Raw genomic sequence first — 27,613 nt, 5'->3', positions numbered from 1 at the left:
TATTTCATTTACATTTATAATTGCAAATGACTTTTACAATAGTTAAAACATCTGCTTGTATACATAACTGTTTAAACTATGCAATATGGTATAATAATGCAGGAGAAGAGAATGGTCCAGCAGGGAGGTGTTCAGGTACCACGGGTATAGTACAAGATCCTGGATGGACTGAGAGAAAGAGGAAAGTCACTGTCTATGAAAGGATAGTGGATAGATTAGAGTGGCAGACAATAGACTGGCAGACAATCGAATAGATACAAGGCCAGATTTTTAAAGACATTCAGGAGCTCATGGGCTTTTCAAATGCACCTAGGCATCTAATACTAAGGGCTTGTCTTCACTATGGGGCTAAATTGGCGGTGCTGTGATTGATGCAGCAGTGTTGATTTAGTGGGTTTGGTGAAGATGCGACAAGTTGCTGGGAGAGTGCTCTCCTGTTCACTTCGGTACACCACCTCAATGAGAGGTGGAAGCTATGTCGACGAGAGAGCCTCTCCCACCGACATAGCACGGGGTAGACACTTTGGTAAGTCGATGTAAACTATGTCGACTTAAATTATACAAGTTACATAAGATACATCAAATTACCCTGTAGTGTGGACAAGGCCTAATTAATATCAATGACTTTTAGGCACCATAGTGCTTTTGAATATCCCGCTATTTGCCTAAATTCCTTTAAAGATATGTCCCTTGGACACTATAGAAAACAGGTTAGAAAGTCAGTGTGTGCATGTGTGGTGGAGGATGTTTGCCTGGTGATAGATAGATAGATGATAGATAGATAGATAGATAGATAGATAGATAGATAGATAGATAGATAGATAGATAGATAGATAGATAGATAGATTTTTTAATGCCAGATAATCATTATGATCATCTAGTCTGGCTTCCTGCATATGAGAGAGAGAGAGAGAGAGAGAGCACATAGTAAAATTAGTTAAGTTAAAAGAAATGAAACATATTGACTTAGAGGAATACTTATTTAACATCACACACACATGTACTCCCTGCCATACTCAACTTCACCTTCCCCTCTATTACTAGCCCCCGTTAGAAATGCTCCCAGCCTTGGGCAGCAGCACACACCTTCTCATCACTACTTTCCTCAGAGCTTCTTTAACCTCCTTGTTCCTCAGGCAGTATATAATGGGGTTGAGCATGGGCGTCACCACCGTGTAGAACATGGACACCAGCTTATTGAAGTTCACCGAGTCGTTGGAGTATCTGGAGGTCGGCCGCACATACATGAACATCAGGGTGCCATAGAAGATGGCCACTACGGCCAAATGGGAGCCACAGGTGGAGAAAGTTTTCCAGCGCCCTGGGTCTGAAGTGATCTTCAGGATCGTCATGATGATGAGAATGTATGAGACCACGATCAGGAGGAAGGAGCTGACAATGATGCTGGTGGCCACAATGAAATTGACTGTCTCGGCCTCAAGGGGGTCCCTGCAGGAGAGTTTCAGCAAGGGTGGGGCATCGCAGAATAAATGGTTGATCTCGTTAGGCCCACAGAATGGCAGCTTGCAGAGGGAGACCATAGGTGGAACATTGACAACAAAGGCACCTACCCAAGAGCATATGGCCAGCTGAACACAAACCCTGTTGTTCATGAGGCTCGGGTAGCGCAGCGGGTTGCAGATGGCTAAGTAGCGATCATAGGCCATGATGGCCAGGATGAAGCACTCGGCAGTACCCAAGGTGATGAGAAAGTACAGCTGGGTGATGCAGCTGCCATATGAGATGGACCTGCCTGTGGCCAGGAAGACCTGTAGCATTTTGGGAACGATGTTGGAAGAGTACCAGATCTCCAGGAAGGAGAAGTTGCTGAGGAAGAAGTACATGGGGGTGTGGAGGCGGAGGTCAAGACGTACTATCATGATGATGACAATATGTCCAGACAAGGTCATGAGGTAAATGATCAAGCCCACAAAAAAGAGCAAGAGCTGCAGCTTCTGGAGGCTTGGGAAGCCCAGGATGATGAAGTGGGTTACTAGTGTTGTGTTCCACCCCCTCATAGCTACATAGTGTCAGATCTGTGGGGTTAATACAAAGAAAAATACACAATGGCTTATTAGAATTAAACACATGATTAATTAAAGTGGCAGGAAGGTGAGGTGAAGAGAGAGAGAGAGTAGTAATAGTAGTAGTAGTAGGAAGAGAGCCTGAGACATAAGCCCTTGTATTAGAGGCTGGTATGAGGCAGGACCTGCTTACAGAATTTGGCAAGAACAGGTTTGATATTGCAAAAATACATATTTCTAAAAAGTGCTAAGCACAGAGTACTTAACGCAAACACATTCCAATATTAAGTGGTACGAGAACATTCTGATATCAAGGATTGCACAGAAACATTCCCCAAGGATAAGAGGAACACAGTGACCCCTCCTAAAAGACAAGGTCAGGAATACAGTATGTAATACAAATGTTTTAATTGAACCCACATGTATAAGGTGATGAGTAATAACTAACCAAGTCAGGGGGCAGTAACTAATCTGATTGTTTTGTCCAGCTGAGGGGGGAATAGAAAGTCCCTCCATTCACTGAGCTATGTCCATTGTCACTGGCATACATGTCTTAGTATCCTCGTACAGTCTGCCAGGTGCTATTACCATGCTTTGGCAACAATAAACCAGGCCTGGTGCTTTCGTACCTTAATGGATCTTGTGGTCATTGGGCGCTTTGCTCGACATCTGCTGTGCCGGCTGTCTGCGCAGAGCTGGGGCAGCACACAAAAAACACACAACACACAGCCTAACATCTAACAACAGAGAAAGAGAAAGAAGGGGGTGGGAGGCATGCATAGATAGATAGATAGATAGATAGATAGATTTGAAGCATTACACTCTTTCAGTAGGTAATGGAAAGAATGGATATCACTCTGTCCAATCAAAACCAATCAACACATCTGATTCTTTATAATGAGTACCTAGATAGACAGATTGCTGCGAACTTAATTTCGTCTAAGACTAGAATCAGGCTTTTATCCACAACAGTGGTGATGTCATTCACTTCAGTGACTTCAGTGAAGCTATTCCTGATTTATAGCAGTGTAAATAAGAGCAGATTCATGTGCTCTGAATGACTGGTAGAAATTATATGAAGAATAATTCTGAATAACAAATCTATTCAAGAACATAGTTATCTGCTTGCAAAATAGGTTAAATTCTCTAAGGCATAAACTCTGCTCTCAGGTATATCAGGTAAATCTGGAGGAACATTATCAATTTCAGTGGAATTACTCCAGCTTTACTCTGGTTTGACTGTGGCTAGAATCTGATCCTACATCTTCCCCTGAAGTCCAGATTCTTTCTCTCACAGTACGTTTGCCCTGGAGTAACCCATTGATTGCAGCTACACTATTCACAGGTGTAGGTACTACAGCAGTGTGACTGGGTGCTGAACCTCTTCAGCTGTATATCTCTGTAATTCCATTGAATTCCCCAGTGCAAAACTGCAATAGTGGAGTGCTGGATCAAGTCCTTTGTGACAAGTTGGGATTCGGAACATTTGTATTTGGAGATTTCATTTTCAGACACTTCTAATTTATGGGAAAGCACAGTAAGCATCTTTTTGTCATATCTTCTAACGTTACATCCAACCATCTACAGTTCAGTTCTGCTTACTCTGGAAAGGGGGAGAAAAGGGCGAATAAAATCATGATCAGGAATGCAGGAATGCTTCATGGGATTGATTCTCATTTTAATTACCCTGGTTTACTTTGGGACTGTCGAAGGAACCTCTCAATGATATTTAGGTGCCTAACTCACTGAAACTGCTTCAAAAATTGCAACCTTCATTGACTAAAGGCATATTTTTTAAAGTATTCAGGTGCCTACTGGGATTTTTAAAAAGCACCTTGGTGCCTAGCACCTGTCCTAGATGCTTTTGAAAATTAGGTCCCTAAATATCTTTTTAAAAGTTGCCATAAATCTTTACAGAGAGATAAAACATACATTGCACCACAGTTTAGATTAAACGGAACTAGAAATATCAAAAAGCAGAGTTGCTAATTTAAGTATCCAGGCACACCTTTTGCATGTGTTTTGCAGGTTTCCTTTGAGGATGAGGACTGATGGGTTGAAAATGGAGTGATCCCTTTGTGAAAAGTGTTCATCCACGGGCAATGTGTTTTTTTTGTCTTTTATCATTTTCCTGTGTAACTTCATGCAAGAGCCTAGCAATTACCTGGTTTCCCCCACACAGTTTTTATTGGGGCATTTGATGCGCTAGAGGAGTAAACCACATGGATATTGAAAGATGTGTCACGTGGGGTGCTGAGCCTAGGAACCTAAATTCATCACTCTGCTTCACACTAACTGAACAGAGACACTGGCTTTATGTCTCTTTACAACAATTTGTAGCACACCCCACTGCCTGCTAACCATTAACTGCCCTCTTTGGTTCAAGTGGTCTCTTAAAGCTTGTGTTAACACCTTACGTTTAACTATCTGTCCCACCTTGTATTCAGCTTGGACACTCTAGTTACCTTCTCCAGACCTGAGGAAGAACTCTGTAAAGCTCGAAATCACGTCCTTTTCACCAAGAGAAATTGGTTCAGTAAAGAATATTACCTCACCCACTTTCTGTTTCTCTAGAAGTTCTTTGACTCTCTCCAATAATCAATATTCTTTAAGCCTCGTCTACACAAAATTATAGGGCTAGTATAAGTATGTTGATTAGAGGTCTATTTTTTAACTGATACAGTCATAGCTGTACAGCCCGTACTACTGGTGCAGCTATACGAGAATAATGGTGATTTATACCAGTAAATCTTATTCCCCTTTCTGTGTGGCAATATCAGGTATATATACAATATATACAATAATGGTGTAAGCACATTTATACTGCTATAACTGCATCCACACTTGGAGTTGAACTGCTTTAATTATACTACTGTAGACAAAGTCTAAATTTCCCTTTCAAATCAAAAGGAAACTGTCCATTTACTTCAATGGCCATTGGATTGGACCAAAGAAGAACACATCTAGGAAATGAGGTTCAGTGAACACTTACACTTTCCACAATTTCTACAGATCAGCTATCTTGCTGCAGTGTTGTCTGTCTCCCAAAGATGCACCTAAATAACAATAATAATAATAATAATAATAATAATAATTCAAAGACAATGATAAGTTTTAACATCAAGAAGCATGTAATAACATCAGGAATTGATCAGAAAGGTTAGGAAAAAGTCATGTGTTCTCACAATGGTGAACTTCAGAGAGAAACAATGGACATCACTTTGAACTATAGTATTCAGGCATAATTTAAGTGGAGCAAAGTCAACATTTCCTATTTAAATAAAAAGGAAACTGTCCCTTATATTCAATGGCTGTTTCACTGGATAAAAGAAATGACGTTTTTGGAAAATGTTGTCAAGTGAATACTTACTTTTTTGAAAATTTAACAGATCAGATATTTTGATGCAGATATTTTGTTTCATGAAGATGCACCTATAAACACAGTTCAGAGCAAGGAATTTCTTCAAGAAACATGTAATATCAGTAACAAATCAGAAAGGTTAGGGGGGAAAACCATGTATCCACATGATGTTGAATTTCAGAACTAATTAAACAGGAGGCTTAAGAGATGATTACAGACCTTGCTGCACCTAATTTGAAGTGACAGAAATGGGGAGCATATAACACTTTTTCTTCTAACTTCCCCTTGGGGGCTCGTCCCTAAAGCACCATCAGATCACCAGAGGGGGATCTAACAGTTAATTAGCTGCCAAACCAATGGAGAACACAGAGGTATGGATTCTGAGCTCAGTTGCTCTGTAAAGACCCAGTCCAGTGTCTGCTGGAGCCAAAGCTCATCCGTCCATCTAAATCAATGGATGTTGGAACAACCCCAAAATCAAGAATAGCTGTGTTAGTCTCACTCACTTACTCCAGATTTACGCAGGTGTGCAAAGGCTCACTACAGGTGGGTGGGTGTCATATAAGGGCCAGATTTTCCTCTAACTTCCAGTGATTCAATACCACTACTGACCCCAGTGGAGCAACTCCTGATTTACAATGGGGTGAGTGAAAGGAGAATGAGAGACATCATGGTATCCTCCTACTAGATTTCTGCCTCCTGGACTGACTTGTGGACTTTTTCCTCAGTCAAACAAGCCAGCCTAGAGTAGGAAACCTGTGAAGAAACTGGTGGGATGTCATCTCAGCTACCCTGATACTTTCACAGGTTTAGAGCCTTCTCTTCCACCAGTATGATGCATGAGATAATGGGAATGAAGGCAGAGAAGGGATCTGTCCTTGTGTGAAGGGGCATGTTAGTGGATGTGGGCATGGAGACATTCCATCCAATAAACTTACCAATACAGTGCGGCTTAGTTCCAATGTATGTTTTATGTTCCTAAAAGCTCATGCTTCAGGGTTTCAGCCAGCCACCTGCAGGGGTCAGGAAGGAATCTTTTTCCTGCACTGTATTCTGGGAGAAGATTTTTTATTTTTAGTCTCCTTCCTTTGAAGCATCGGGGATGGCCATGGCTGGAGATAGGACATTTGATGGAGAAAGCCAGGGCTCTGAGATAGCACCAAGCATCCTCTCGCTCAGGAGCTGGGCTGGCTGGTCCTTATTCACATGCTCAGAGTCTAACTTTTGGCTCTTGACACAGTCCCACATGGTATTCTCATAAATAAGCTGGAGAAAGGTAGTTTTGTGGGAACTACCATTAAATGGATAGATAATTGGTTAAAAAACTGTAAACAAAAAGAAGCTATTAATGGAATTGTGTCAGATTGGAGGGAGGTCTCAAGTGGGGTTCCACAGGGATCTGTTCTGGGTCCAGTGTTGTTTACCATCTTTACTAATGACCATGTTGCAGGAATAGAGACTATACTGATCAAATTTGCATAGGACACAAAGCTGGTGGGGAGGGGTGCAAACACTTTGGAGGATAGAGCTAAAATTCAGAGGGATCTTGGTAAATTGTAGAATTGAACTCTAGACAACAAAATGAAATTTAACAAAAACAAATGTATGGTGCTGCACTTAGGGAAGAAAACACCAAATGCCCAAATACAGACCCGGTGTAACTGGCTTGGCGTCAGCACTGCTGAGAAGGATCTAGGAGCTGTGGTGGATCACAGCCACAAAACGAGTCAGCAATGTGATGCTGTCCCAAAAAAAGCAAATGCAATTTTGGGTTGCATTAAGAGAGTCATAGCATGCAAATTATGGGAGGTGATAGTAATGCTCTGCTTGGTGCTTGCTAGGCCTCAACTAGAGTAGTCTGTCCAGTTTTGGTCACAAATGTATAGAAAGGATGTGGAGAAACTGGAAAGGATCCAGAGGCAAGTGATAAAGATGATCAAAGGGATGAAATGCAAGCTGTATGAGCAAAGGCTGATGGAACTGTATGTTTAGTTTGGAAAAGAGGAGAGTAAGGGGAGACATGATAGCTTTCTTCAAATACTTGAATATTGCCATAAAAAGATGGAGAAAAAGTGTTCTCTCTTGCTACAGAGGCCAAGACAAAGGGACAATATGTTCAAACTACAGCACAGCAGATTTAGATTAAATCTCAGGAAAAACTTCCTAACTGTAAGAACAGTAGGACAATAGAACAGATGCCTCGAGAGGTCCTGGAAGTTCCTTCACAGAGGTTTTCAAAAGGAGGCTGAGCAGACACCTGTCTTGGATGGTTCAGACACAACAAATCCTGCATCTTGATTTTGTGGATATGTCTACACTGCAATAAAAGACTTATGACAAGTCCGCGGTTGGCCCGGGTCAGCTGGCTCAGTCTCTTGGAGCTCAGGCTGCGGGACAATAAAATAGGAGTGTAGCTGTTTGGATGGGGGATGGACTGGCTGTGAGACCTCCGTGAGTGGGGAGGGGTAAGGAACAGATACACTATATAAGGAACAATAAGGGGAAGCAAATGGGAAAAGAGGGGAAAAAGGCAGCTATACTGTATAATGGGCACTAGGGACAGCAGAGGGTTAGGGGTGGGGGAAGGGCGGCTATACTATATAATGGACACCTGGGGGAGGCAAAAGAGGGTGGAGGTGCTCCTCTAATTTCACATTGCAATATTTCCCTAAGAACAGTATTATTATAGTTTCATTATTTCAGTATTACCATCCATGTCTTCCACCACTTATCTTTGGTCAAAATGATTCTATTCAGTTCAATGGAGCTACACCAGACTCCATTAGCCAGCTCAGTATGATTAATATCTAATTAATGCCCAGGAGGCTTTGAGTCTGTAAGTCTCTGGAGCTGGTCGTATATTTTCACATCAGCCACCTGCAGAGACTACTTATCCCTTGAGCACTTCACTTTCCTTTGGGAGGCAGATGGAGATGGTGGGGGGCAGTCAAGGGATGGTCATAAATGGTGTCAAGGGATTGAATTCTTCAGTTCCTGCCATTGTTAGCACAGAGCAGTGTAAATCCCTGTTGGCAGAGGCAATGACCATCCTCAGAACAGCTAAGAAGAGTAATTAATATCAAGAGAATTAATTATTCCAACAACATAGCTGAGCTGTTTGCCCTGCATTTGTGAGTGTGGCCAAGGCAAGAAACATTCCTGGACCTGGCATTGTCCCTGGTCATCCATCCACTGTTCATATGGGCCCTAGTGCTGAGGCCTCATTGACTTCAATGGGAGCTGTAGCTGTTCATCTGGAGAAGAAGGGCATGAATAATTCCCTGGAGGGAGCAGAATCTTTCCCCTCCCATAGTACTCCCAGGATGTTTCATGTAGAACAACAAAGATGATGCAATGTCCTTTAGCTGTCGCCACTCAACATTTCCCTGCCAAGTTGTTACTGTACTATGTGTCTCTTAAAAATAGCAGATAATCCCCTCCCTGCTCTTCTGGGTCTATTTGGAATCCAGAGATCATGCATGTTTGTCTCTGAAATTCACATGACTGTATCTGTACTTGCTTCACCCTAAACACTACAGTCACATCTCACTGGTGTGATTAATATTGTCTTGGGTTCCCGTCACACAGGCAGCGGCAGGTCCAGGCACCAGTGCTCCAAGCATGTGCCTGGGGCGGCAAGCCACAGGGGCCACCCTGCTGGTCCCTGCGAGGGCGGCAGTCAGGCAGTCTTCGATGGCTTGCCTGTGGGAAGTCCACCGGCCCTGCAGATTTGGCGGCAAGTCAGTGGTAGGTACGCTGAAACCACGAGACCAGCGGATCTCCTGCAGGCAAGCTGCCAAAGGCAGCCCGCCTGCAGTGCTTGGGGCAGCAAAAAAGCTAGAGCCACCCCTGCACACAGGACCACAAAACACTTTAGCAATGCATCAAACTGAATGTGAAATAGAAATGTACTTGGTGGTCTCTGGAACTGAGCCGTGAAATGCAGCCACCTCTTAAGGGCAAAGGTAGGATTGCCAATTTGGGTTAGACATATTCCTGGAGGTTTCACCCAATGACAAGATCTTTACTTAAAGATTAATCTTTAATTCCTGGAGACTCTAGGACAATGCTGGGGGGTTGGCAACCCTAGGCAAACCAACACAACACTGTTAAATAGATGATTAAAGCAGGAAGGTGAGAATACCTGATGCAAACTGGGAACTCTGTTTACGTCTATACTGAACACCCGTGGCTGGCCCAGCTCAGCTGACTCAGGCTTGCGGAGCTTAGGTTGTGGAGCTGTAACATTTCTGTGTAGACATTCAGGTTCTGGCATGTCTACACATCGAGAGGATCCCAGAGCCCAGGCTCCAGCCCCAGCTCAAACATCTACACCACAGTTTTTAGCCCCACAAGCCAAGCACCGGGAGCCTGAGTCAGCTGACCCAGGCCAGTTGTGGCTATTCTGCAGGGCTTTTATTCCAGTGTAGATGTATCATTGTCACCCCCTGTTGGAAGAAACTATTAAAAAAGGCTGCCACTAGCCAATGCACACCGCTACACCTGTGAACAGCACAAGAGAAAACTTGGTGGCAATAGATGATTTTGCATTATTGTATCGCATCTAAGCCATATAACTTCCACCAGAAATAGCACTGTGACAGCATGGACCAGCATGTTCCAAACTGAACCCTCCACCCCCGTTTCCTACAGTGCTCCACTGCCTGGAATGGTGCTGGAATGCTGAATTCAACAGGCCCCAAGAGAGGGGAATGCCCCCAACTGATAGCAGTCTTCATCTGCCTGAAAGGGGGTTCCAAAGAGGATGGAGCTTGGCTGTTCTCAGTGGTGATAATTGACAGAACAAGAAGCAATGGTCTCAAGTTGCAGTGGGGGAGGTTTAGGTTGGATATTAGGAAACACTATTTCACTAAGAAAGTGGTGAAGCACTGGAATGGGTTACCTAGGGAGGTGGTGGAATCTCCATCCTTAGATGTTTTTAAGGCCCGGCTTGACAAATCCCTGACTGGGGTGATTTAGTTAGTGTTGGTCCTGCTTTGAGCAAGGGGTTGAACTAGATGACCTCCTGAGGTCCCTTCCAACCCTGATATTCTAGGATTCTATGCTTTATTTACACACATACACCAGTTCTGGAACAGAGGTGGGGAAGCAGCATGCAGGGCCATTCCTTCTCCCAGGATTCTTGGTCTAAGGGCAATATCCAATTCCGAGGGAGCAACCCCACCTCAAGAACTGACTTTGTGCCCAATGCACAGAGCAAACTCCTGCTCATGCAGTTCTTTCTCTCCTAAGGTTGCCTTCATGCCAAACCTTGCATTCCCAACCTTGTCTTCCCAAGAGTCAAAATTTGCACACACACTAAGGAGAAGAAATTAGAAGACTATGGTGATGCCTGACATAAAATTTGATGAAGATGATGATGATGGGAGCCCCTAGGGGCCAGGACCCCACTCTAGTAGATGCTGTACAAAAACAGAAGCAAAAGCCTCAAATAACTTTCTGTCCAATGTATAACTGGTAGAATCAAACCACCTTGTTTATGTTATTTAAGCTTCCATATACAAAGCTTTAGGGATTGTGTCTCCAAGGATTCTGATCATCTGAAAAAGATGCACTCCCTATAAATCGCTCAGATGACAATAGAATGTCAATTCCTACCTGAAAGTGTTGCCATTTGTTTCTGAACACTGCTGAGAACATGCTGCAAAAATTCTGTGCTGTCTCCTTTTACATTTCTGTCCCTCTCTCCCCATCAGAGGAGGTCACCTAGATATTCCTTCAATATCGGTTCCTAAAGAGTTTTCATTTCTTTCACAGGACAGATTGCGAAGCACAGCAGCGGGTTCAAGTTGTCTACCTTGAAGCAGTCGTGGAATGTGAATATGTAAGTACTGCTGCATCGCTATGAATAAATGTAAGAGCCTTGAACTGTGGTCCTCACCCAGCTAAAATTCTTTTGGGGACTTTTTCTTGGTAAGGGATACAGCATCAGGTCTTGAGTGAAGCAGAGTGGGGCAGTGGGGTGGAGGGGGTAGAGGTAATCACTTAAGAAGACCAGAATGAAGGTGACATATTTAGGCTTGGGGGAATTCAATTTTTATTTTTATATAACTGTGATGAGAAATACTGATGTTTATTTTTAAGCATTCCCTCCCCCTACCTCCTCCCCGTTTTTACTGATTTAAATTTTCACAGTTGTGGGAAGTTAGGGTGGGTCAGACAATAATCACTGAATAGCAGTAGAAGCTGAGAATGACAGGGTGGATCACAGAAACCCCCTTTGGGACTGCCACCTGATGTGCTTTGACTACCTCTGAGCCCATTTTCCCTGCCAGCTTAGGCCTTTAGTGCCCTGCCTGGTTTGAGCTAGACATGGTTGCCTGTCCCAAACCCATCCCCAGGTCTGAACCATGTCCCCTAAAAGCTCCAGACTTAACTGAAAACAGCTTAAGAAGTGTTCCTCTCTCCAACACTCAGATGCCCAGCTCCCAGAGGGGTCCAAACCCTAAATAAATCCATTTTACCCTGTATAGAGCTTATAAAGGGTAAACTCATAAATTGCTCGCCCTCTATAACACTGATAGAGAGAGATGCACAGCTGTTTGCCCCCCCAGATATTAATGCATACTCTGGGTTAATTAATAAGTAAAATGTGATTGTACTAAATACAAAAATTGGGATTTAAGTGGTTCCAAGTAATAACAGACAAAACAAAGTGAATTACCAACCAAAATAAAATAAAACACGCAGGTCTACACCTAATACAGTAAGACAATGATTACAGATGAACTCTCACCCTCAGAGATGTTCCAGTAAGCTTATTTTACAAACTAGCCTCCTCCTAGTCTGGATCCAGCAATCACTCACACCCCCATGGTTACTGTTCTTTGTTCCAGTTTCTTTCAGGTATCCTTTGGGGCTGGAGAGGCTCTCTCTTGAGCCGGCTGAAGACAAAATGGAGGAGTCTCCAGGGATTTAAATAGACTTTCTGTTGTGGGTGGCAACCCCTCCTGTCTTCTGTGCAAAATCCAGCTCCAAGATGGAGTTTTGGAGTCACATGGGCAAGTCACATGTCCATGCATGTCTCAATTTTTACAGGCAGCAGCCATTGCCCCCATACTATCTTGAATATCTCCAAGAAGACTTCTTATATGGATTGGAGTCCTCCAAAATCCATTGTCAGTTAAGTGTTTCTTAATTTGCACATTCCTTTCTCAAGAAGCTGACCAAATGCTTTACTAAGGCTACTTAAACTCAAACAAGTACACAGCCAATATTCATAACTTCAAATACAAAAATAACACATGCATACAAATAGGATGAATATATTCAGTAGATCATAACCTTTACAGAGATATGTTACATTACATATGTGGCATAAAACATAATCCAGTTATGTCATATTTACTTTCATAAGTATATTTCCATAAAGCATTATTGGGGTGCAGCGTCACACTGAGATTCAAAAAGTTAAAGCTTTATAGTCATTAAAACACAAATTGTCAACATCACATGTCAAAATGTATGAAGTAAATATCTTTAAATCAAAATCAGCTAAGTTCTCAAGCCGCATTTTATTTTTTGACTTTTCCTGTCTGTAAATTTTTATTATTATAGATAGAAATATTTTTGTTGGTTTGTATTCATGCAGTAAAATTGATGTTTACCTAAAAATTCTAATCCTTCCCAGCCTAACTACATGGAGTAGTTCTCAAACTGTGCTCTATGGAGACTTTCATTTCGGTCCATACAATGAAACCTTGTAATAAATAAGTTGTGTTTGGAAGGCCTGATCTTATACATAGGCTTGGTAGAATTAGATTATAACCCACTAGATTCTCTTCCCCTCACAGAACTGGTGATAGAACCCAGGAATCCTGATTCCCAGCCCCCCCAGCTCTAACCCACCAGACCCCACTCCCCTCCCAGAGCTGGGAAGAGAACTAGGAATCCTGGCTCCCACTCACCCCCACCCAACTCAACCCTATTCCCTTCCCAGAACTGGAACAATATTAACAACTCTACCACATTTACACTGGCCACTCTTTTCATTTCTCCTGCAGGTGACATAGTCAGTGTAAGATGGAATGGGCAAACCAGTCCATTGTGACTGAATTCATCACCGCTGGGTTCCCCAGCCTGAAGAAGATCAGGGTCCCGGTTTCCTTGCTGGTCTTGCTCATGTACACGGTGACCATGATGGGAAACATGGTCATTATCTTTCTCACCAGGACTGATCCCAGCCTCCGCACCCCTCTGTACTACTTCCTGGGCAACTTCTCCTTCCTGGAGATCTGGTACACCTCGGTCACAGTGCCCAGGATGCTGGCTGACTTGTTGGTGGAAAGGAAGGTGATTTCCTTCAACAGCTGCATATCTCAGCTTTATTTCTTCCTCGCCCTGGGTGCCGCTGAGTGTCTCCTCTTGGCAGTCATGGCTTATGACCGCTACTTGGCTATATGCTGCCCCTTGAGGTACACAGCTCTCATGAGTGGCAAGGTGTGCATCCAGCTCACCACCTGTACCTGGATCACCAGCTTCCTCCTGCCCTTGGTGCCAGTGATCCTCATCTCCCAGCTCCGTTTCTGCGGCCCCAACGTGGTGGATCACTTCTTCTGTGACATCTTGCCTGTGCTAAGGTTGGCCTGTGCCAACACCCACCTCAATGAGATGCTCAGCTTCTTTCTCTGCTCCTCAGTCATCCTGGGATCCTTCGTGTTGACCATGGCCTCCTATGGGAGCATTATCACCAACATCCTCGGCATCCCCTCAGCTGCTGGGCGCAAGAAAGCTTTCTCAACCTGCACCTCACATCTGACAGTGGTGGCAGTCTTCTATGGCACAGTGACCTTCATGTATGCCCGGCCCACAAGGAAATTCTCCTTCCAGCTGGACAAGGTGGTTGCAGTCTTCTACTGCGTGGTCACCCCACTTCTCAATCCCATCATATACAGCCTCAGGAACCAGGAGGTGAAGGAGGCCCTGAGAAAAGCCCTGTGTGGCAAAGGAAGAGCCCTAAAATGACAGTGACAGGGACAGAAAAGGCTGAAACAAATACAGGGAAATTGGCAAACCTGCCAATAAGGAGTGGAGGGTATGCCTGCTTTGAATGGGGAGTCCACCATGGTTTGCTGGACTGACTGCAGACCCACCCCCCAAACTAAGTGTTCCAAAGGAACCTAAGGGAATTAGGAGACTAGCTTCAATGGAATTTTGGTACTTAACTCCTTTCTGCTCCATGGAAATTCCCAGCCTTCTTGCCTGGATTGAAATGTTCGCTCGGGCAGTATGACAGCACTGCCTTGCACTCATCTTGCCTCAGCATGAGAGGGTGGGCTAGACATCTTCTCAAGGGCCCTTCCAATCCTTCATTGCTGTGATCCTACAAAGCAAAGGGCGGAAGGCTAGTCCATGGCCCGGGCACTAGGATATGATGTAAAAGGCTTGGCTTCAAGTTCCTGATGCTGGTGACTAATGGGAGTTAGGGACATAGGTGAAAATGCCACTGAGTGCCTAAATACTTTTAAAAATCTGCCCTTTGGGGGGGCCTCACTTTCCTACCTCCTAGGGATTACAAGGCACTCAGGTATACTGTAACGGGGGCCAAATAAGTACTTTAGCCAGATATAACTATATTGCAATAACCCACTTGTTATTTTTAACATTTAGTTCTATTTTCCTTTTCTATTTCTGCATATTGTGATAGACCCAGGCCAGTTGGGTACAGCAGAATAGCAGAAGGCAGACATACTGGCCACTGGATTAACAGTTTTCTGTTCCCTGACTGACCAGAGCAGGGGCTGCTCCAGGCTAATGAGAACACCTGACTCTAATTAACCTGCAAAGAGTCAGGTGAGGCCATTCAGTTAATGTGACCACCTGACTCTAAATAAGGCCCTGCTGATACTATAGAAAGGGCTCACTCCAGTCAGATAGGGAAGAGCCAGGGAGCCAGAGGCGAGGGAGTACGACTGAAGGGCTGGTTACTGAAGACACCCTCAGACCGTCGTTAAAGGAGCCCTAAGATAAGGGTGAAGAAGGGAGAAGCAGGAGAGCTGTGGGGAAGTGGCCCAGGGAAATGTAGCAACTCTAGCAGTGAAAGGTTGGCTGCCAACAACTGCTATCGTTAGAGTCCCTGGGCCGGAACCCGGAGTAGAGGGCGGGCCCGGGTTCCCCCCAATCCACCACTACAGGAACATCTCCTGGGACTGGAAGTCAGGCCCCTGTCAGGACAGGAGGCTGAACAGAGACTGTGGGAGTTCTCTCACCAACCTCCTTGCAGGCCTATGAGTAGACTGTAATCCTGGCCCTAGAGAGAGAAGGGCTACGCGGAGGGTCACAGTGAGCCACTGAGGCTAACGTTAACCACCTAGAAGCGCAGGACCCACGGGAGCAAGGTCAGAGCTCTGCCACAATATATATGTGCATATATAGTCTACAATATATGTAACCCATCCCAGGTGGGCTGTTAATAAAGTTTGTCTCTACATTTGTTTTGTCTCTTCATTTGTTTTCCCTTTTGTTCTGGTGGTGATTAGTTTAAAGTATGAGGGTATGGCTACACTTACAGTTGTACAGCGCTGGGAGTTACAGCTGTCTTTGTACAGCTGTGTAGGGAAAGTGCTGCAGTGTGGCCACACTGACAGCTACCAGCGCTGCAGTATGGCCACATTTGCAGCATTTGCAGCTCTATTGGGAGTGGTGAATTGTGGGCAGCTATCCCAGCTTTCAAGTGGCTGTAACGTGGTTTTCAAAAGACAGGGGTGAGGGGGAACGTGGGGGAGAGAGAGAGAGTGGCTTTTTGGATCTGTCAGCTCCCTGCCTTGCAAGTTCTAAGGACTGGAACATACACATCACCAACCTGCAATCAATTTAAAAGTTTTGAGCCCTTCCCCCACCCCTCTCTTATTCATTAAATGCAAATTATGCACTCCTAAATAGCCTTCAGACCACATAAGCAGCTGCTCAACACGGACTCTCCCCTCCCCCTCTGCCGTGTGACTTCTCTCTTCAAGCAAACAGCTGTGAACCTTCCAAAGCAATTCCCCTGCCTGCTTCCGCTCGCTAGAGCAAACAGGAGCTGTGTTTGTTTTTTAGATAAGCAGCTCGGGGGAGCTTGGAGTTCAGCCATTCTTCCGGTTTGTTGTGAGCAGGCATTCTGGGATACCTCCTAATACCCTGGAGGCCAATAAGAGCGCTTTTGGTGGCCACACTTGATGAGCAGCGCTGCATCACCAGCGCTGCAATCGTTACACCCCAAGCAGACCAGGTGTACAGCCAGCGCTGCAGCCAGGGAGTTGCAGCGCTGGATGTGCCTTGCAGGTGTGAACAGTTACTAAGTTGCAGCGCTGTAAACCCACCACCAGCGCTGCAACTCTCCAATGTAGCCAAGCCCTCAGTTGCAACTCAGGCTGGAACTTTCAAAGGGACTCTAGATCCCATTGACAATAAATAGGAGTTGGGAGTGGAGGCTGGATTCACAAAAAACTAACTTTTAGGCACCTAGAAAATCACTGGGATTTGCAAAGCCTGAATGAGGGTTGAGTGGAGCGAGATAGATAAGAAAAAAAATCAGTTTCAGGTTGAAATGAATCAATATTTTTTCCCAAGATTTTTACATTTGGACATGTAATGATTCACTCGGCTCTAAGTGAGGGCTCTGGAAACTGGCTGTCTCAAGAAAGAGGAGGACTGTAAGGATGTTTCTTTATTTTCAAGTGGGAGATTTTCAAAGGTCTTTAAACTTCCCTAGTCTCTTTTAAAAATTCTAGCCTGGAATTCCTGGCCTCTATTAGTTGAGCGAAAGCAGGTTTCCTTTAGCTACCAGCAGATCCCTTATTCTCTTCTGGGTCCAGCCCACAGAGTGGGACATACTGCAATGGTGAACATACGACACAGTCCTGGCAGTTACGAAAAAGGCTGATATCAATCTGGGGTATATTAACAGAAGTGTCATACATAATACGTGGGAGGGAACTGTCTTGCTCTACTCAGCACTGGTGAGGCCTCAGCTGGAGTCCTGTGTCCTGTTCTGGGTGCCACACTTAAGGGAAGACGTGGATAAATTGGAGAGAGTCCAGAGGAGCGCAGCAAAAATGAGCAAAGGTTTAGAAAGCCTGACCTGTAAGGAAAGGATAAAACAACTAGGCATGTTTAGTGCTGAGAAAAGAAAACTGAGGGGAGACCTGAGAAGTTTGCAAATATGCTAAGGGCTGTTCTAAAGAAGACAGGGATCCATGGTTCCCCATGTCCACTGAAGGCAGGACAAAACCCAATGGGCTGGATCTTCAGCAAGGGAGAGTTAGATTTATATTAGTGAAAAATTTCTAACTCTCAGGGAAGTTAAGCCCCCAGATCCTGGTGTGCTGACACAGGAAGGGTTAATGCTGTGCCCTGCCTCTCCATGGGGCCACCTGGGGCAAGGCAGGCTCCTGGATGGTCTGCCTGGAACTAGGGGTTAGCTTCACAAAGGGACCTAGGTATGGGGATGCTGAGAATCACCCCAACTAACTTCTAGGTGCCTAGAAAATCACTGGGATTCCCCAGAGGAGCCTGATCTGGAAGGCAAGCTCAGAGCACATGTCGTGGTATAAACCTCCACTCTGAACCTTAGCGTCCAAAAGATGGGGTACCAGCATGAATTCCTCTAAGCTCAATTACCAGCCTAGTACTTGTAGCTCTGCCACCAACCAGGAATTCCAATGCCTGGTACACTCCGGTCCCCCCAAAATCTTGCCCGGGGAGCCCCAAGACCCAGTCCCTCTGGATCTTAACACAAGGAAAGTAAACCCTTTCACTCACCGTTGCCTCTCTCAGACTTCCCCTCCCTGGGTTACCCTGGAAGATCACTGTGATTCAAACTCCTTGAATCTTAAACAGAGAGGAAAATGCACCTTCCCCCCTCCTTCTCTTTCCCCCTCCCAGACTCTCCCTGAGAGAGAAAGTAATCCTAACACAGAGAGAAATTAACCTTTCTCTCCCCCTTCCCTCCTTTCTCCCCACCAATTCCTTGGTGGATCCAGACCCAGTCCCCTGGGGTATCACCAGAATAAAAAAACAATCAGGTTCTTAAACAAGAAAAGCTTTTAATTAAAGAAAGAAAACAGTAAAAATTATCTTTGTAAATTTAAGATGGAATATGTTACAGGGTCTTTCAGCTATAGACACTGGGAATACCCTCCCAGCCTAAGTATACAAGTACAAATTAAAAGTCCTTTCAGCAACATACACATTTGCAAATAAAGAAAACAAACATAAGTTTAGCTCGCCTTATCTACCTAGTACTCACTATTCTGAACTTATAAGAGCCTGTATCAGAGAGATTGGAGAGAAATCTGGTTGCACGTCTCGTCCCTCTGAGCCCCCAGAGTGAATAACAACCAAAAAATAACAGCACACACACAAACTTCCCTCTCTCAGGATTTGAAATTATCCTGTCCCCTGATTGGTCCTCTGGTCAGGTAACAGACAGGCTCACTGAACTTAACCCTTTACAGGCAAAAGAGACATGAAATACTTCTGTTCTATTAACTCTTAACTATCCGTTTATGACAGCACGCTTATAGGATCGGGCCTCACAGGCAGGGGTGAAAGTAACTTAAAGTACTTGCCGGTACTCCCAGAGGGGAAGGGGAAGGGCCTTAACCGGAAGAGGTGTGGTCTCTATTGGAAGAGGTGGGACCTTTAAATCCCGGGGCTTTTAAATCAGGATTCAGCTGAAGCTAGGAGCTGGGCCCTTTAAATCATCCCTGGAGCTGCCAGCTGCAGAGGTGACTGAGAGCCCTGGGGTTTTGGCAGGGGTGAAAGTAATTTACATTTCTTACCCATATGGTCCAAACGCAAGCAACCCACCTCTCCTACATACTTCATGGATCCCTCCCATTGCATGACATGGATAGAGAAAATAAAGCTACTATTACTACTACCAGTACTGTCTGTAATAAAACTTTACTATTGGAATAAGCCTGAAAAAGTGAAAACTCACTGTCACATTTTTCTCCGTGTCTTCCTTCCTCCTCTAGCCAGGCTGTGGACACTAGGATCCATGCTTTCTCCCTGCCTGGCACTGAGCAACAGCTGCCGGGGCTTCCCTCTAGCTTGCAGCAGGGAGCAGGGAGACTGGCTGAGGAAGGGAGAAGCCTGCCTCCTGCATAAGTCTGTTTAAACTCAGCTGTTCCCTGCGCGGTTCAGGAACATTTCAAAGAGGATCTGCAAGCAGTTTGGACATCACAACCATGATCCTCTGCTAGGGAGGGAATGGGATAGATTTGAACTTGGAAATGGTTCCTGATTTTGATTGTGTTTTCTGTGTATAGGAGATTCCCTCATCCCGGGGGCAGAAAATAACTGCCCTGCCATGGTCACACACTGTTCTTATGCAGACAGCAGCAGTGGGCATCTCAGCCAGTGTCCCTACTGCAAGCTAGAGCCTAGAGGAGAACCCCTGCTGGGGGAGGGGAGAAGGAATGCAGAGCCTTGTCTGCAGCCTTGCTGGAGGAGGAGGAGGGAGGAGATGAGAAACCAATGTGACAGTGAGTTTTCCCCTTCCACCTGCTTTTATTAGCTCTGGATTTAAGCGGTGGAGCCAAATGCTTGTATTTGTTGTGTATATTCATATTGGAGACAAGATCCCCTCATCCCAGGGGCAGACAAGGACTGTCCCTGCCATGGTCAAGCACTCCCTCCCTGCTCCCCCCAACTGCTGTGACTGAAATTAACAAAGATGCCAAAAACCACTCCTAACCCCGAGGGCTCAACCACTCAGGAACAGCTGAGTTTAAACTATTCTTATACAGTGGACAGGCTTCTCCCTCCCTCAGCCAGTCTCCTTTTCTTACCGGTCCTCTGTACCGGCCGTACCGGCCTACTTTCACCTCTGCTCACAGGTGAGTAAGGTAGAGGAACCCTTATATGATCCTGTCACTCTGGGGCTCAGGCAGCTGGACTGCAGTTCACATGCCCAGAGGCAGAAATATAGGTGCTGAGGGACCTTCACTGAAAAATTCAGATGCTGAGTGAGTTTAGGATCCTACAGATTTCAAGGGTAGCTGAGTGGGGGATTTGTGAATCTCAGTGGGGCTTGCTTATGGGATTTAGGCACCTCTCATGGTAGTGAGGTGCCTAAATCCTTTTGTGATGCTAGTTCTTGGTGCCTAATTCCCTTAGGCCCCTTTGATCATGACAGACTGTTTCTCTCTGGGCCAGATTTTCTCCAGCTGTAAATTATTTCAATGGACCAATGTCAGTTTACATCAACTGAGGATCTACCTATCTACCCTCTCAACTTTCTCACCAAGATATTTTACACCAGCTTCCTTTCTGTCCCATCACCCAATCTGGCTACCGTCCATGTAAGGCCTTCTTCCACACTAGCTCTCACCCCATCCCAGCCAGTGTCCCCCCATCCCACTCCCCAATTCCTTCCTCCCTCTCACTCCCACTCCTTCCTCTGTAGCCCCCACCTTACAGAACTGTGCCTCCAGATTCATGCACCCTCCATCTGTTCATCCGGCAATGGCCTACTCCCCTCGCTCCCCAATCTCTCCTTTTCTCCAATTCCTGTCCTCTGATACTCTTTTCCCATTTCTCATTTCCTAGTTAACTCTGTGTACAGGGGAGTTCCAGAATGGAGCCTTTAGTTTCCATTGCTACACTGATCTCACCTAATAACACATGTTACCTCCCTAGGACTCCGGCCTTAGCCTCCTCTACAAATAGGAACAAAGAGTGAGGCCACTCTTACGGAATAGAAGGCTGTATTCTGCAAGGCACAGACTCTGCAGAGGATTTGGGGTCTTCGTGAAAAAGGCACTCAACATGAGCACCCAGCATGGTGGCGTGTTTAAAATGGTCAAGGAGATGCTTGGATGTAGAACAAGGGGAGAAGAGAACAGGAGTAATAAACTGATAGCACTTCTATACACAACAGCGGTGAGACCAGGACTGGAATACTGCATCCTGTTTTCATGTCCACTTTGAAAAAGATCTAGAAAAAAACTGGAGAGAGTACAGAGCTGAGTCACCGAAATGATTTGAGGGTTGGAAAAGAAAAAGGTAAGATAATTTAAGAGGTCAATCTCTTTCACTTTCTGTAATGAAGATCCAGAAGTTACTTGATCCAAGTGCACGCCTACCTTCATGGGGAGAGCCTACTGAGTATTTAAGGGTTGCTTAATCCAGCAGAGAAAGGATTAATAAGAACAAATGGCTGGAAATTAAAACCAAACAAATTAAAATTAGAAATAAGGCCCACATTTTTCTCTGTGAGGGTGGTTAAAGGCTGGAACAAACTCCCAAGGGAAGTGGTGGATCTCCATCTCCTGACGTCTTCAGCTCCAGAGTGTATGCATTCAGTCAAGCCCAAATTAATGGGCTCAATATAGAGTAACCTGGTGAAATTATGTGCACTGTGATATGCAAGGGGTCAGATTAGTCTCTTCTGGCCTTAAAATCTATGAATGCTGTGATTCATAAGCGAGTTGCATAACTCATGTTTAACGCTGTAAAACATTTTGCCATATAATACACCATTCAAAGAGCTGCTCTACCCAACCATCTCCTATGGAATCCCATGGGCCTGGTTGAGAGCTCTTAGCCAGGCAAGACTGAACCCAGCTATGTATGAAACATACTTTACTAAATAAAGTTCATTTTATTGTCAGATATTTGCAACTAACCAATCATGATGCAAATTGTCTCCCATTAATTGTATTGGTCTGTTCAGTCTGGAACCTACTGCCTACTCCATTGTCCCTCTCTGCCAGTGACAGAAAGAGAGAGAGAGATTCCATTGTACTGAACAGCCATACAGTCACACTAGTAACATGATTAAAGATTACCCCTAGGAGGAAAGGTTACAGAATCAATATCTAACAGTGCTTCATAGCTGGTGAATGTCAGAGATTTCATTGGGGCTACCACTAATATTCACTAGCTAGGAAGCTGGACCATTGATTCTAATGATGTGACACCAATGTACCCCAGATGGGGTTCTGGCCCCATTGACTCCAATGGAGCTACAGCTTATGGGATCTGGTTTCACTGATTTACACCAGTTAAGAATCTGGTTCATTTACATCAATGCAGTTTTGCTGTTTTATACCAGCTTGGTATCTGGTTCACTGCTTATTTTCTTGTCTCTACCCCGTCTTCGGATGAAGAATCTGTGATTCTTTAGGGATCTAGTCCCAAAGCTTACTCAAGAGCATAGATATACTCAGCATTCTGTCAACACAGTAGTCCTTTGAAAAGAGAGGAGGGAGGCTTCCTTGTTCATACTTGAAGGTAGGTTAAGCATTTCTACCTTCCACACACAGCAGGTTCACTGGAATTTGCTCTGCTGACTGGTTCCTCCTTTCCTTGCATCTCATGTGCTCATTGACATCTGTGCAAAGTGGGTGGAAAACAACACCTAGTGAGAATTCTATCCTCATTTCAGCCACTGGAAGCATTTTATGTTCCCTTTGCAAAGATGTACATGACAATGCAAGGCAGAAAGTAATGAAGAATCATTGGCCATATTCTTCTTTTAATTGCACTGAAGTAATCCCGGAGTAGCTCCATTAAAGTCAGTGCATCAAATCCAATGTAAATCAACATAGCTTTATTTATGTCAATGGAGTTATGTTAACTTAAACTAGATGAGGATCTGGCCCAAAAGATTTACTCCAGATTTAGAAGGCCATACCTACAGAATGGGGGATTGTATCCTGGAAATTATGACCTCCGAAAAGTATTCAGGTCATAGTGGACAATCCACTCAGCATGAGCTCCCAGTGTGGTGTTGTGGCAAAAAGTGCTAATGCAACCTTTGGAAGTACAAGCCGGGGAGTAGGAACAGGAAGGTGATTTTACCTCTGTGTATGGCATTGGAAAGACCGATATTGGAATACTCCATCCAGTTCTCATGTCCACATTTTTAAAAGGCTGCTGAAAAATTGGAGAAGGAACAGAAAGGAGCCACAAAAATGTGTGAGGGCTGGAGAACATGTCTGACTGACAATGGGAGACTTAAAGTGCTTGATCTAATTAGCTTTATTGAAAAGATGGTTGAGCAGTGAATTGATATGGTGTGCGCTTTTATGGGAGGGGGAAATACAGGGTACTAAAGCCTCATTAATCTAGCAAGGAAAGGTACAACAAGAACCGATGGCTATAAACCAAAGGTAGACAAATTACAATTAGAAATTAGGTACAATTTTGAGAGAAGTTTCTTAACCACTGGAACAATCTACCCAGGGAAGAGGTGGATTCTCCACTTCTTGATTTCTTCAGTTCCTTTATGGAAGACGTGCTTTAGTGAAACCCAAGTTATTAGACTCAGTAGAGTGGTAACTGGGTGATATTTAATGGCCTATGAGATACAGGAAATCAAACCAGGACCCTTCTGACATTAAACTTTTTGAATCCATGAGCTTACACTGAGATCAGATTCTAGCCTTAAATGTTTTAAGAAACAGGATTTACTCTGGAATTACTCTAGTGTCACTAAGAGTGGAATGCTGCCCAGAATAAAAGTCAGACCTTGGGACCAGATCCTAAACTAGTGTAAAAAAGCCTAGTGCCACTAACTTCACTATAGCAATTTACAGCAGCTAAACATCTGACCCATCCGGCTGAGGATCTGACCCATTAAGTCTAACTTCTATTTTTACTCATCTCTTTCATAGCAGTGAAATATTTATGCATAGTGGGCCAGATTTTAAAAGGTCTAAAGATGCATATAGATGCCCAGTGAGATTGTCAAAAACACCTAAACAGATTAAGCACCTAACTCCCATTGAAATCAAATGACAGTTACACATCTTATCTGCTTTGAATTTTTAGAAATCCCTCTAGGGATCTGTCTGTATCTTTAGGGGCCAAGCTACCTTTGGAAATCTGGCTGTGTCGACATATGTTACATAGTAGTGAAATATATAGTACCTAGAAAATTGCTCTGAACTCCAGTTAACAAACAGAAGTAACATAAAGGAACCAATACAGGTGGAATTACAGGCCTGAGCTATTGGGAAAGATCCTTGGCTGGTGTAAATTGCAATAATTCCATTGACCTCAGTGCAATAATGCTGGGTTACACCAACTAATGGCCCAACATGGGAAAATTTTGAAAGACACAAATGAATTAGTTGCCCAACTCTCCTTGCACGTTGACGGGAGTTTGAGGACTAGCTTTGGACATTTCTCTTCGCTCGAATCACAGTAGCGCTTTGAATCTCCCACCAAGAGGAGGGCTCTGTCCTAGGCATTGCACTGATCCAGGATAAAAGACAGTTCCTCTGTCAATGATTTTCATTGAATCATGGAAATGTAGGCTTGTAAGAGAGAGATAACCAAGTCTAGCCTCCCACATTGAGGCAGGACCAAGTAAATCTAGATCATCCCTGATTGGTGTTTGTCTAGCCTGCTTCCTCCAATGACAGGGATTACACAACCTCCCTTGGAAGCCTTAGATTTTATGATCTACTTCCTGAACCACATGGGCAGAGCTCAAAGCATAGGCCCCTAATGCTCAAGCTAAGGCTGGGAAATTCAGTAGGATTTGGTGGTTTCACTGTCTTAGGCTCCTTTGAAAAATCAGAGCCTGTTGTGTTAAGGTGGGAGCAGCAGCAGACTCATAAACCTTTTATGTGACCTAGCCACTAGAGAAGGATGAAGTTGCATGGGTTACTGCAACATCCACATAACCCAAGTACACCCTGTACCTGCAGTAGGATGTATTGATTTTATAAATAAGGAAATATAATTAGCAACTACCTCTCTCTCAGTTACAAGAACAAACAACCTACTTTGCACATTGTATATAACCAATAAATACACAGGCATCATCCATCTTAGACACAGTACACACAGAAGGAATGTGAAAGAGCAACTAATTGGTATGAATGGTCCAGGGACTGGGATATTCTAGTCTGGATCTTGCTGTAGAATACATATTGAGTGAAGTGATCACAAGACAAGGGTTACTGAAAGAGCAGAGAATCAAGCAATGATGAGTTATTTCCTTCTGCATCTGTCATTTGTTCATGCTAAACATTTTACAGTCGGAGCAACTAAACAGAAAAGGCGAGAAGAAGAAACCGATTCAGTGCCCAACTTTCATCTGATTTTTGATGCTTATTGTTCACTTTCATGCATTTTCTTCTTTCTTTCTCTTGTCCATAATTTCCCTACAGATGTCATATAAAAAAGAAGAATTGAATGAAAGCCAAACCGTTCTCACCGAATTCACATTTGTGGCTTTCTCCTACCTCCAGGAGCTGCAGGTTCTTCTGTTTCTGGTGTTTCTATTGATCTACCTCCTCACCATCATGGGGAACATAGTCATTATTCTACTGATAAAACTCAGTCCTTCCCTCCACACCCCCATGTATTTCTTCCTGGTGAATTTGTCCTTCTTGGAAATGTGTTACACAACCAGCGTGGTCCCACAAATGTTGGTGCACCTCCTTGTAGAGCACAAAAGCATCTCCATCATGGGTTGTGCAGCCCAGATGTATGTCTTTACCATCCTGGGCCTCACAGAATGCTGCCTCCTGGCGACCATGGCTTATGACCGCTATGTTGCCATATGCCATCCCTTGCAATACACGCTGATCATGAGCAGCAGGGTCTGTGTCTGCCTGGCTGCTGCCTCTTGGGTCACTGGTTTTCTGGTGGAAACAGCACAAACAACTTGGATCTTCACTTTGCCCTTCTGTGGCCCTCAACAAATTCATCACTTCTTTTGCGACATCCTGCCTGTGGTGAATCTGGCCTGTGCAGACACCTCCATGAATGAGATAACGCTGTTTGGGGTGTCCATGTTGTTCATCATGGGGCCGTTCCTGCTGATTCTGGTCTCCTACGTCCGTATCATCTCCACCATCCTAAAGATGCCCTCAGCTGAGAGCCGTCACAAGGCCTTCTCCACCTGCTCTGCACATCTGATGGTGGTGACATTATTTTTTGGAACAGCCCTTTTCACCTACTTGCAACCCAGGTCCAGCTATTCACCAAACACCGATAAGATGATTTCCCTGATGTACACAGTCGTGACACCACTGTTAAACCCTGTAATATATACCCTGAGGAATAAAGAGGTGAAGGGAGCCTTGAAGAAGACAATGGCAAGAAACTTCTGTCCCTGGCCGAGGTGAAATCCTCACTGCTAAGAACATTTCTATTAGGCACCTTGTACATGCAAATCCACAGAATAATAATGGACCAAATCTCTTTTGTATTATTATAATTATAATTATAATAATTATTATTATGATTATTTTAGCACCTATAAGCTTCAGCTGAGATCAGAGTGTCATTGTTTTATCCACAGTACAAACGCACAAATAGTAACAGGCAGTTTCTGCCTTAACACATTTGCAGTCTAATGCTTTGATTTCAAAAGTGTCCTTTATAGATTAATCAATGTTGAGGCCAGTAGCGATAATTAGATCAAATCTGTCCTGTGTAACACAGACCATAGGATTTCATCTGATTAATCCTGTATTGAACCTGAAAAATTGTGTTTCAAAAGCATACAAAAAGGCATCCTGTCTGCCTTTCTATCCATAAAATTCATTCCCTCCCTTCACACCCCCCTGTATTTCTACCTGTCATTTTCAGAAATGTGTTACCTAACCATATGTATTTCTAAAACATCAAGAGATGGGGAATCCACTTCCCTTGGTAGTTTGTTCTGATAGTTAATCACCCTCCCTGTTTAAAATTTGTGCCTTATTTCTAATTTGAATTTGTCTGGCTTTAATTTCCAGTCACGGGTTCTTGTTATGCCTTTTCTGCATCAGATTAAAGAGACCTTCATTACTCAGTATTTTCTCCCCATGAATGTGCTTGCAAATGGCAATCAAGTAACCATTTGGTCTTGATTTTAGTAAACTAAACAGATTGAACTCCTTAAGTCTCTCACCAAAAGAGATTTTTTTTCCATCCCTCAAATCATTATTGTGGCTTTTCTCTCCACCCTCTCCTGTTAATGTGATTTTTAAGACCTCTCTGAATTCATAGATTCATAGATTCATAGATTCTAGGGTCAGAAGGGACCAGTGTGATCATCTACTCCGACCCCCTGCACAAAGCAGGCCACAGAACCCTACCCATCCACTTCTATAACAAACCCCTAACCTATGCCTGAGTTATTGAAGTCTTCAAATTGTGGTTTGAAGACCTCAAGCTGCAGAGAATCCACCAGCAAGTGACCCATGCCCCACGCTGCAGGGGAAGGCGAAAAAACTCCAGGGCCTCTGCCAATCTGCCCTGGAGGAAAATT

The 27,613-nt window shown here is 44.2% G+C and overlaps 3 protein-coding genes across 4 annotated transcripts; 2 read left to right on the top strand and 1 right to left on the bottom strand.

The window, feature by feature from the left end:
* Nucleotides 1-1,040: 1,040 nt before the first annotated feature.
* LOC115638078 (olfactory receptor 11L1-like) lies at nucleotides 1,041-6,828 on the bottom strand. The gene is made up of 3 exons (XM_030539667.1): nucleotides 6,810-6,828; nucleotides 4,501-4,521; nucleotides 1,041-1,993 (listed from the first exon to the last, which is right to left on the bottom strand). The coding sequence occupies exons 1-3, from the start codon at nucleotides 6,826-6,828 to the stop codon at nucleotides 1,041-1,043; spliced, it is 993 nt and encodes a 330-aa protein (XP_030395527.1).
* LOC115638258 (olfactory receptor 6N1-like) lies at nucleotides 3,388-14,521 on the top strand. Of its 2 annotated transcripts, XM_030539841.1 has the most exons (3): nucleotides 3,388-3,561; nucleotides 11,164-11,230; nucleotides 13,410-14,520. In XM_030539841.1, exon 3 carries the CDS (start codon nucleotides 13,429-13,431, stop codon nucleotides 14,368-14,370), a length of 942 nt encoding a protein of 313 aa, XP_030395701.1. In that variant the 5' UTR covers nucleotides 3,388-3,561; nucleotides 11,164-11,230; nucleotides 13,410-13,428; the 3' UTR covers nucleotides 14,371-14,520. The 2 variants fall into 2 exon arrangements, with proteins under 2 accessions (XP_030395701.1, XP_030395703.1); XM_030539843.1 differs by lacking the exons at nucleotides 3,388-3,561; nucleotides 11,164-11,230 and adding an exon at nucleotides 12,470-12,524 and having other exon boundaries at nucleotides 13,410-14,521.
* Nucleotides 14,522-25,520: 10,999 nt separating this feature from the next.
* LOC115638077 (olfactory receptor 10A4-like) lies at nucleotides 25,521-26,483 on the top strand. Its single transcript, XM_030539666.1, has one exon. The coding sequence runs from the start codon at nucleotides 25,521-25,523 to the stop codon at nucleotides 26,481-26,483; it is 963 nt and encodes a 320-aa protein (XP_030395526.1).
* The last annotated feature ends 1,130 nt before the right edge of the window (nucleotides 26,484-27,613 follow it).

Source organism: Gopherus evgoodei, chromosome 21 (assembly GCF_007399415.2).
Source record: "Gopherus evgoodei ecotype Sinaloan lineage chromosome 21, rGopEvg1_v1.p, whole genome shotgun sequence".
NCBI lineage: Eukaryota > Metazoa > Chordata > Testudines > Testudinidae > Gopherus > Gopherus evgoodei.
This window is presented reverse-complemented; position numbering and strand designations above follow the sequence as displayed.